The following is a 10446-nucleotide window of genomic DNA, read 5'->3' on the forward strand; positions in this document are numbered from 1 at the left end:
GCGTCTTATTATCTTTTGTAGCACCAGATAACAGAGCCAACTCTATCCATCTATTCCACACTGGTCGGCAAAATTGATATACCATTATATTGTGCTGTAGCATTGCACATCTCCTTCTGAACTCTATCAGTCCTGCTCTGATTGAAGAATAATTTACGTTTGTTAGATCTCCTGTCAGTTGTTCATAAGTTATTCCCATGCCAATTGCTATAGCTCTTAGCTGCTGTCTCATAAATGCTTCGTAACTTCCTCCAACGTCCGAAGGCTCTGAAAATTTGATATCTTCTCCTGGATCTAAAAGCTGCATAGTGCCTGGTTCTAACCCCGATAGTGCTACTCCATGCTCATTTGATTCACCTTCTCCCATAATATTTGCTTCAGGATCAAGTCGTGTAATAAATCCTGCAAACATCGCTGCAGTTTTCTTTCTTACCAGCTCTGCATCATCGTATTGATCAAGTTCATAAAGTTTTAAAAGTACCGTAGATAGCCATGGTTCTCCTCTTATTTGCCCGGGTCTCAAGGGTTTATAAATATGCAACACATCACTTGCAGGTACTCGAACTGATTCTCCAAATGATCCTTCACTTGGGTGTTCTCTAAATAGGTAATACGCTTCTCTTTGCCCAAGTTTATTAAATTCAATACCATTTCGTATTATATTGCCATTTGCTAAAGTTTGATTGCCTTTGTTGTCTAAATGCTCAGATTCAAGCACTTGCAACTGCAAAGGGACAGAAAGTCCATCTTCAGGTTTGCGATTCCTTAAACGTACAAAACACTCACCACCTTCAATCATGCTTCTACAAACCAGAGCCTGTAATCCATAGAAATCACTAACTCCATTACTATCTGCTTCATCTGTCCAACATAGCCATAATTCTTGAATTTTCTTTCTGAACTCAGCATTCTTGGCTTTTGATTGTGGTTTTATTCCCGTGCCAACGCAATTACTCACTATCGTATCTATTATATTTGCTGCATATGGGTTCTTTCTCACCATGTCACGAGATCTACTACGCAGAGTTTCTAGATTATGCGAAAGTAAGCTATTTATACTGCTCTTCTCCGGTTGCCAATACATCACTCTTCGCCCAGATCCAGATGCATCCCATGCCGAGCTTTTAATCTTTGCTTTGTTAAATAGTTGTTTAAAAGTTTTCAGCAGCATACTCCTCCTGATAACCAAAATTTTTTCAACTCTTTCAATGTCCCGTTAAATTTATCTCGATCACATTTCCCTATTCCCTTTACTTCATGAGCTGTTTTTCCATCTGTATATTGCCATAAAATCCAGTCACTCCATCCTTTTGGTAAAATTGGTTCTTCTCCCCATTTTGCAATCCATAATGGACATTTCGTTAAAGTTGGTGTTGAAAAACCTTCTAAAAAATATCTACTGCCATAAATTAACGGAAGGCGTCCTGTCATTCTTAAGACTTCTTCAACAAAATCCTCTGCTTCTCTTGGTTCTATATTTTTTCCATTTTGATTCTCTTCAATATCAAGAACAAGAATAGTATTTTTAGTTTCACCAACTGTTTTTAAAAAATGATTAGCCTGATCCTTTCCTCCACTTTCTCCAACACCAAAATGATATGCTCCCCATAAAAGTCCCAAATCTTCAGCTTCTTTTCTTCTCTCTGCATACTTTGGATCTACATATTTCAACCCTTGTGTTGCCTTATGTATTACACCTAATATTCCGTCTTCTTTTGCTATCTTGAAATTTACATTCTCATTCCAATTGGAGAGGTCTACTACTACATTTGTTAATTCTTCTCTATTTGCAATCTTGGATAACTCAGCCTCTAATTCTTCTATTGTTGGCAGGGCTGTTTTTATATTCTCTGGTAGATTTTCAGTTATTCTGTACTCAGCAAGGCTTATTGGCTTTGTCATGTCTCGTAGTGCATATTCAGCCAGGACATTATCCTTAGATTTACATAAAATCAAACCGATCGAAGGATTATCTGTTGGATGTTTTAGTAAGTCATCTACTATTGATAAGTAAAAGTTTATCTTACCAGAATGCTCTGGCTCAAACTCAACTGCTTTAATCTCTATTACTACAAAACAACGCAGCTTCAAGTGATAGAACAGTAGATCCAAATAGTAATCCTTGCTCCTTACTGTTAAATGATATTGACGCCCAACAAAAGAAAAGCCTGCTCCTAGTTCCATAAGGAATTTCTCAATATGTTCTACTAATCCTTTCTCTATTTCTCTTTCATGGGCATCCTTTCCTATGCTTAAAAAATCAAAAATGTATGGATCCTTGAGAGTCTGATTTGCTAAGTCTGATGTTTGTGAAGGCAATTTTTCCTTAAAATTTGTAACAGCTTTTCCTTGTCGCTTATTAAGGCCAAGCTCTATTTGGTGCATAAGAATAGAACGAGACCAACCATATTCTGAGGCATTTTGTATGTAAAAAAGCCTTGCTTTACGCTCCTTTACTCGCTCCATCAAAACAACATGATGATACCATGGTAATATTCCAGCAACTTGCTGGAGAAATTCAAAATCTGGATAAAGTTCTGCGAATCGCCTCATATTATGCAGGTTAGAAATACCAAAACCTTTCATTTCGGGAAATTCAGCCTTTAAGTCTTTACTTAACTGCTCAACTACTTTAGATCCCCAATTCTGGTCTTTTTGTTTTTCTAGAATTTGTGTGCCAATATAATGATAAAGTAGTAATAGTTCTTTATTTACTGTTTTTGCTGCCTTATAACGACTAGTTGCAATGCGGTCTTTAAGCTGCTCTAAAAACTCTGTGTATTCTTTTGCTATAATTCTTGTCATGTGTTTCTTTTAACGATTTCTACCATTATATGATTCCTTTACTCGTTGAAAAAACAATTCTCCTCTTTGGCTTCATACCTGCTATTTTCAACTCAGCTTTTATTCTCTGCCTCAAATTTAAAAGATCATTTATCTGTACTTCTGCATATCTCACCACATGGTCACCATACGCAATTGAAACCACTCGTTCACCGCTTTGTAATTTCTCTATTGCTTCTTCAACTTGAGTTAGATATTCTTGTGTGTACATCTTTATTTCTCAGATAACCACTGACTTTTTCTTACCTTTGATGATTTCTTTTTTCCTTCATTCTTCTCACTCAAACTGCTCCATTTAGACTCTTGCCAACGATCAATTCCAAGGGCAATAGATGCTGCTCTTGCATATATTCGACAATCTAGTGCTTCATTGCGTTCTCTTATTTTTTGCCACTCTTGTTTGGTATATCCTTTTACCACTTTGGTAATTAATTGTTCGGCTGTTAGCTGTTTAAAATATTCAGGCGAGTATTGCGGAAAATGACAATATCCAGGTGGGCATCCTTCCTCATTTTGTAAAATATTGAGTAATTGAAACAACTCTGACTTTAATATTGATACTCCTACTGGCCAGAGTTTCATTCCTCTGCGTAGTTTTTTCCCGCTAACCGTTATATCTACTCTACTTGGGCTACTTAGCGGTACTAAGGCTTTATTTACTCCCTTCACTGCCATTACTCTGCCAGACCCTTGATGACTTCTCACCCAATTATATACTTCTTGTGTTGCATATCCTGCATCTACTGCCATCATGCTCATTTTGTATTCCAGTCCATTTGCTCCTATAAAATGATGATTCAATAACTCTGATAATTTATTCCACACAACATCAGTTCCTGGATCTCCTTCAAATACTTGATAATCTATTGACCAGCTTTCTCGTCCTTTTCCCCATGCTACAACCTCTACTTCAATTCTGTCTTTTTGTACGTCAACTCCAGCAGTCAAGATTACTTCGCTCTTTGGTATCGTGCCAATTGGGTAAGTTTCTCTGCGCTCAAAAAGATGTTTCCAGTCTGGTACTTCTCCTCTATCAACCCAGGTTTCTCCAAGTGTGGTATTTATCCAGACTTTCAGTAGTTGTTCATTATCTTTGCTATGCAAAAAACCTTCTACTGCTTGATCCCAATTGTACCAACCTACTGGACTGTATAAGCTCGATAAATGAAACCCCATCACTTTGTTATTATCTATTGGATTAGTAGCTCTCCATTCACCTTTTGAAAGCATTTCTATCTTTTGATGATTTTCTATTTTACCGCTACATTCAATACACACATAATGTGCTGTTTTTGCATCATTGTTTTCCCACTTAATTTGTGACCATTTTAATACTTGATAGTGATTACAATGTGGACATGGCACAAAGAAATAACGTTTATCTGACTCTCCAAATTCTTTTTCTATTCTACTCATTCCATGCACTGTTGGCGTTGATACAAGAAAAATCTTTCGCCGAGTAAAAGTGTTAGTTCTGGCAATTGCAAGCAAAACAGGATCTCCCTCACCACTTGAATCCCCTGGATATGCATCAATTTCATCAAGAAAGAGATATTTCACTGGCATAGATCTCAGACCTACACTACTATTTGCTCCAGTTATTACTACTATTCCACCTGGAAATTCTTTACTTTGCACAGTATTACCTGAATCTCTTGATCTTGGGTCTTTTACTTTACTTTTTAAACAAGGTGTGCTTTCTATCAGTGGTGCAAATCTTCCTTTAGACCAACGTTTTCCCATCTCAACTGTTGGTTGCACTACTAGCATTGGTCCTGGTGTTTGATCGATAATATAGCCAATCCAGTTGTTTCCAGCTTCTGTNAGGTGTGCTTTCTATCAGTGGTGCAAATCTTCCTTTAGACCAACGTTTTCCCATCTCAACTGTTGGTTGCACTACTAGCATTGGTCCTGGTGTTTGATCGATAATATAGCCAATCCAGTTGTTTCCAGCTTCTGTTCCTCCAATCTGTGCTCCTTTCATCAATATCACTCTTTCAACTGGTGAAGATGGTGAAAGTGCATCCATTATTTCTTTTAGGTATGGTGTTCTCTCTGTTCTCCATTTTCCTGGTTCAGATGCTGCAGTAGGTGAGAGAACTCGATATTCATTTGCCCATTCTGATACTTTAAGCGGCGAATCTGGCTTTAATCCTGCATAAAAAGCTGCTACATATCTATCCATAGGTGTTTTTATTTCAACGTCATTGAGTGCTTCATTTGCTTCTAGTTCATTTGATCTTTTCTATTGCTATTATCAGTTTAAGTACTCCTATAATCATTGTAATTCCAATGTGAGGATAGACTGCTACTAATCCTATTGCACATGTTGCAACGCTAATGTAAATAACATTGTTGTATCTTTTTACCCTTCTGTCGGCTATTTTTCTCTCTTTCAAGTATTTTTTATTTAAAACATGGAATGTAGGAACGTTCTTGTCTCTCGCAAATAACACTATACTTTTTTCCTTGAGTAATAGCTCTATTAACTTTTGATTTTCATGCAGAGTGTTGTTTAGATAGTTCTTCTAACGCATTGGAGATTTCCTCTGCTAGCTTCTCATGAATCTTTTCCGCCTTATCCATCGATGCAAGAAGTGCTGAAACTCTATCTGGAATATTTAGAAGGTTATTTCTTACCACTCTTGCAGTATTAAAGGCTTCACTCTTTACTTCTTCTATTGAAACAAGTTCACCAATTTCAGCTTTTGCCTTTGCTTCAAGTAACTTACCTCGTTCTACTTCGTTCTTAATTCGAGTTTTAAGGAGCATGGTCGCAAGCTCATTTGTACTTTTTCTACTTTTACCGTTTCCATAGTTTTCACCACCCTTTCTCCTCAGTGGTTGACTTGGATCACGAGTCATTGCAAGTGCTTCATTTGCTTGTTCTGAATCCACTAGACCATTTTTCAGCTCTACAATCCCTTGTTTTACTAAATAACAGACATATTGTTTGGAAACTCCTATTTCTTTTGCAAACTCTGTTTGTGTAATCAATCTCATAACCTCTTTCTCCTATTCTGCTGCTTGAAGTTGTTTTTGAATTTGAAGAAAAGTCTTGTCAGTACCAGAGAGTATTGCTTCTTTTCCTGTATATACTTGCCAACGCTTTATGGTTACATCTACAAATTTAGGATCAAGCTCTATTGCTCTACAGATTCTTCCTGTTCTCTCACATGCAATCAATGTACTTCCTGAGCCACTAAATGGATCAAGTACTATATCACCTGGTCTACTGCTATTTATTATTGCTCGCTCCATTAGCTCTACAGGCTTCATTGTTGGGTGTAGTGAGTTGTAAGCAGGTTTATCATAAGACCACAAGTCACTTTGGCTCCTACCCCCATACCACTGACGTTTACTTCCATTCTTCCAGCCATAGAGTATTGCTTCATACTGCCTTTGGTAATCAGCTCTTCCTATCGTAAAATGATTCTTTGCCCAGATGATAAATGTTGACCAACGTCCTCCTGCTTCTTCAAATACCTTTTGCAGCGTAGCAAGTTCAGATGATGACGAACAAATGTAAATTGCCCCTTTGGTATATGCTAAAATATTAGCACAAACATCATAGAGGAACAATTCGTACTTTTCTCCTTGATCATCATTAAGTATTTTTCGATCATCTCTTTCCTGGCTAGCACCGTAATCAACGTTATAAGGTGGGTCACAAACGGTAATGTCAGCCATTTTATCACCCAAGACCACTTTAAATGAATCAATTACTTGACTATCACCACAGTAAATTTTATGATCACCTAGAATCCATAAATCTCCTGGTTTTGTGACTACTGGCTTGCTTTTACAACTGTGTTCATTAAAATCAGCAAGATCTTTTTCCTCCTCTTTATCTTCATCATCAAGAAAGCGTTGGATTTTTTCTAGTTCAAACCCAGTTAACTTGAGATCAAAATTTAAATCTTCAAGATCCTGAAGTTCTAGTTTTAAGAGATCATCGTCCCAAGCTGCCCAATTAGCTGATTGATTGGCCAAAATACGAAATGCTTTAGTCTGTGCTTCGCTTAAATTATCACTTAGAACCACAGGAACATTCTCCATGCCAAGTTTTCTTGCTGCTTTTAGTCTTAAATGACCATCAACCACCGTACCATCGCTTTTGGCAACTATGGGAATACGAAAGCCAAACTCTCGAATAGAGGCACACATTCTGTTCACCACAACGTCGTTTTTACGGGGATTGCGGTCGTATTCGATGAGATTTTCGACAGGGTAATATTGAAGTTCCAAATTCATAGTTTAAGAAATTAATAGACTGATAAAATAGTCAATATTCAAAATCATTCTAACGCTAGAAAACACCCGAGCCCTTCGCCAACCACGTGAGTTTCGTTATGGAAAGGACCCACAAATAATACCACTATATCAATACTATAGCTAATATCAATACTTAATATATTAAACATTTTCATCGATTATTAATCCTTTGTAAATTTTTTCTGTTCTCCTGAAAGGTGTATTGCGTTAATATCTTTATTGATATTTAAATAATTACTTTGCACATAAAACATCAGAGCCAGTGCATCAGCTTCATTATCGTCACAAGGGAAAAAGCCTTTCTTTCTCACAGCTTCAATAACTTGGTCTTTAGTTGCATTACCATTTCCTGCTATGAAACGTTTAATGGTTTTAATAGGTACACCTTGAAAAGGAATATTACTCTCTTCACAGCAAGCAGCTAAGTGAGCCAGAAACCCTCCATAGTGATGTGCTGCATAGGTTCCTAAATGCCTTACTACTTTTTCAAAGTATACCTCTGATATGCCTTGGAGTTTGTTCTCGAGCCATCTACGAAACTTTGAATAGAGCTTACCGTTGAGTCCTCCAGAATGAAAACTCTCACTTCCACTTTCAATTACTCCATTCTTTAAAATTGTCCAGCCGGTTTGTTGCCCGAGATCAAGTGTTAAAATTGACATCTGCTGTTAAAGTTTTGAGCTTATACAATATATATTCAGGATTCGAAAAATTTTTGTCCAAAAAATCTTCTACTTACACAAACTTTTATATAGGTTAAAAATTAGTAAACAACTATTGCATAACATGAATTATACTTGGAAATATTTGAATTTCTTGCCTGACAATATAGGTATCCTATTATGCAATACGATTCAACTTAATTTCTTATGGAAATTTATCCAAGCTGTAAATTCTGGGAAGATGATTTAGAAATGCCCGTTAACCTTTTACTTGAGCGTTTTTATAATGCAGAAATACGTCAATCTTGGATAGATTCACTTTCTGGTAGGCAATTAAATATTATTTTTCAAAATTTCTTCAAAGGTAAACTAAATGGTCAACTTTTTGATGATGAAAACTACGATAACACATCTGTGCAATATAAGCGTAAAGTGATTGCTAACCATTCCGATTCCCTAGTGACTTACTACTTAATTACCTGTTTTGACCGTGCTAAGCTAGAAGTTACTGTCAGTGAAATTGCAAGATCTGCATTGACTAAAGAACTGATGAAATCTTATCTTATAAAAAATAACAATAAACATGATAAAAAGTCTTTGTTGTTTCTACTGTTTCATGTAGATCATAATCTTTTAAAGTCTGTCTATCACTTTGAAAAAATACAAAGAAAAGGTTCTGTATCATTTGCCCTACAAAAAACACCGCGACAACCAAATATTCCTTTTAAAGACTTCATATCACAGGAAGTTATAGAGCAGATTCTGAAAGAAGATGACATTAAACGAAATGATGGTTTTGAAAATCAATTACAAGGTTTATTTTACCATCAAAACCGTTTATATGTGTTAATACGTAGAGCTAGTGATATAGATTTACTTCTAAACTCAAACAAAGTTATTCATGGCTATAAGCCAGATTGGATGATTTTGGATTTTCTAGTCAGTGGCTCTCAAGTAGATCTTGGTGCTAAAAATATTGATCAAGCTACAGAAATAGCGAATAGCATTGCAAGTCGTTACTTTAGCTGTGAATGCACCTTTGTAAATATACAGGATAAAAACTTTGCAGAACAAGTATATAAGTTTATTAAAGTTTGCATTGATGGCTCTGATCCTAATATATTCACGTTTGAGTTAAGGTTTCAGTCAGACCGTTTCAAGCATAGTAACACTCACATTACTTTAACCGTTGCACTGCATGATTCAATTACATCTGAGCTCTATATTTTACATCCTTCTGTTGGCAATATACTAAAATCCACTGAATCTGTAAAAATAATATTTCGAGGCAAAAAGATAGGATTATTTTTTAAGACAAGTGGTGAATACATAGCAATTTATTATTCCGAACATCCCTTGAATAAAAAGGAAAGGGAAGATTTTAAAGTTTATATGAAACAGTCTTATGGTCTTACAATCTTGTCAAGAGCAAATCTCTGACCTTCTTAGTTCTGGTGGCTATTGGGTTAACCCAAATCAAAATTATATCAAAGCAGCAAAGTATTTATCAGATCTTGAATTAATCAAGATGCGAGAAACGTACTACATTATTTGCTCCTATAGACAAGATAAATTAGATTGGCTAAACGTGGTTGATCCATACTGTAGCAACGAGATTCTCATCGATCAAGATTTTGATGAAGCATGCGATAATATAATTTGTGAAAATTGTAACCGTGATATTTTACCTAACACCTATAAGAAGCAAAGATTTTACCGCTTATCTGTGTATTTAAATCCGGAAAAGATTATGGGCTGGTTTGAAAGTCAGCTACGTAACACGAATTTCATCTGGCAAAGAGTAGAAAATGGCATTTATTACATTAGTGGACAAGGTAAGTTTGTAAGTTTAATCATTCTTGATTTTTGCACTGATCAAACGTTTTTGACTATAGATAGGCTCAGAGTCAATCCAACTATATTAGTGATACTGAGAAAAAACATACCAGATATACCTCTTAATTTGCCTACAGTAGAAATGGTTGACCTATTTTGCCAACGTAAGACTTTAATTGAAATATTTCAAGAAGCAGTAGAAAAAGGAGTGCCGGAATTAATACCAAATACTTCGATGCAAGTCTTACATACTGCATACGTTCCACTTAAGCGTGTTGAACCGGCTAAGGAGAGAAAATTATTGGCGTTACAGATGGTGGAGGGTACAATATATATTAACAACATTAAGATTATAGATGAAAAAGCTAGTACATGTATTAATGTTTTTAGAGTATTATTTAAGCAGTTTTTACATGACTGTGGAGAAGAATTACTGCCTGAAAAATACACTTTACTCAGCATTCATGAATTGGAACAGCGTTTAAATCTTGAGATAGAAGCAGACCCAGAACATCACATTAGAAAACCACTAAACACAATTCAAAGAACAATAAAGACTGCTCTAGCCAAAAAGTTAGGATTAAACATTGAACGTAATGATGTGATTCAAACAGTTGGTTGGTCTAGGTCATCACATGGTTATCGTATTAACCCTTTTACTGTGGTTATAAAAGTAGTTCGTTAAGTTCACTGTGGTGGTTATGTTGATGGTAAGTATATGATTTATCTTATATAATCCTATATTTTTTAAATTCTTTTCTAATCTCTGCTTCAACTTATTGCCCAATACAATCTATTTTGTACCTTTGCATGGAGTTGCTTCCGAATT

General features: G+C 35.9%; 1 protein-coding gene across 1 annotated transcript; it reads right to left on the reverse strand.

Annotated features, from left to right (window-relative positions):
* Positions 1–1161: 1161 nt before the first annotated feature.
* LOC108377676 (probable autolytic lysozyme) lies at positions 1162–9874 on the reverse strand. The gene is made up of 2 exons (XM_017633943.1): positions 9769–9874; positions 1162–1760 (listed from the first exon to the last, which is right to left on the reverse strand). Exons 1-2 carry the CDS (start codon positions 9872–9874, stop codon positions 1162–1164), a joined length of 705 nt encoding a protein of 234 aa, XP_017489432.1.
* Positions 9875–10446: the final 572 nt, after the last annotated feature.

Source organism: Rhagoletis zephyria, unplaced genomic scaffold, assembly GCF_001687245.7.
Source record: "Rhagoletis zephyria isolate East Lansing unplaced genomic scaffold, Rhagoletis_zephyria_1.1 Rzeph_scaffold_12500, whole genome shotgun sequence".
Classification (NCBI taxonomy): Eukaryota; Metazoa; Arthropoda; class Insecta; order Diptera; family Tephritidae; genus Rhagoletis; species Rhagoletis zephyria.

Bases quoted from the DNA above. Each gene is read 5' to 3' on its own strand.
- LOC108377676 (XM_017633943.1), bottom strand. From the start codon at position 9,874: ATGCAGTATGTAAGACTTGCATCGAAGTATTTGGTATTAATTCCGGCA. The intron at 1,761-9,768 runs GTCAACCATTTC...CAAATGTAGTAG, and splicing joins GTCTTACGTTGGCAAAATAG to TAGACCTCTCCAATTGGAAT.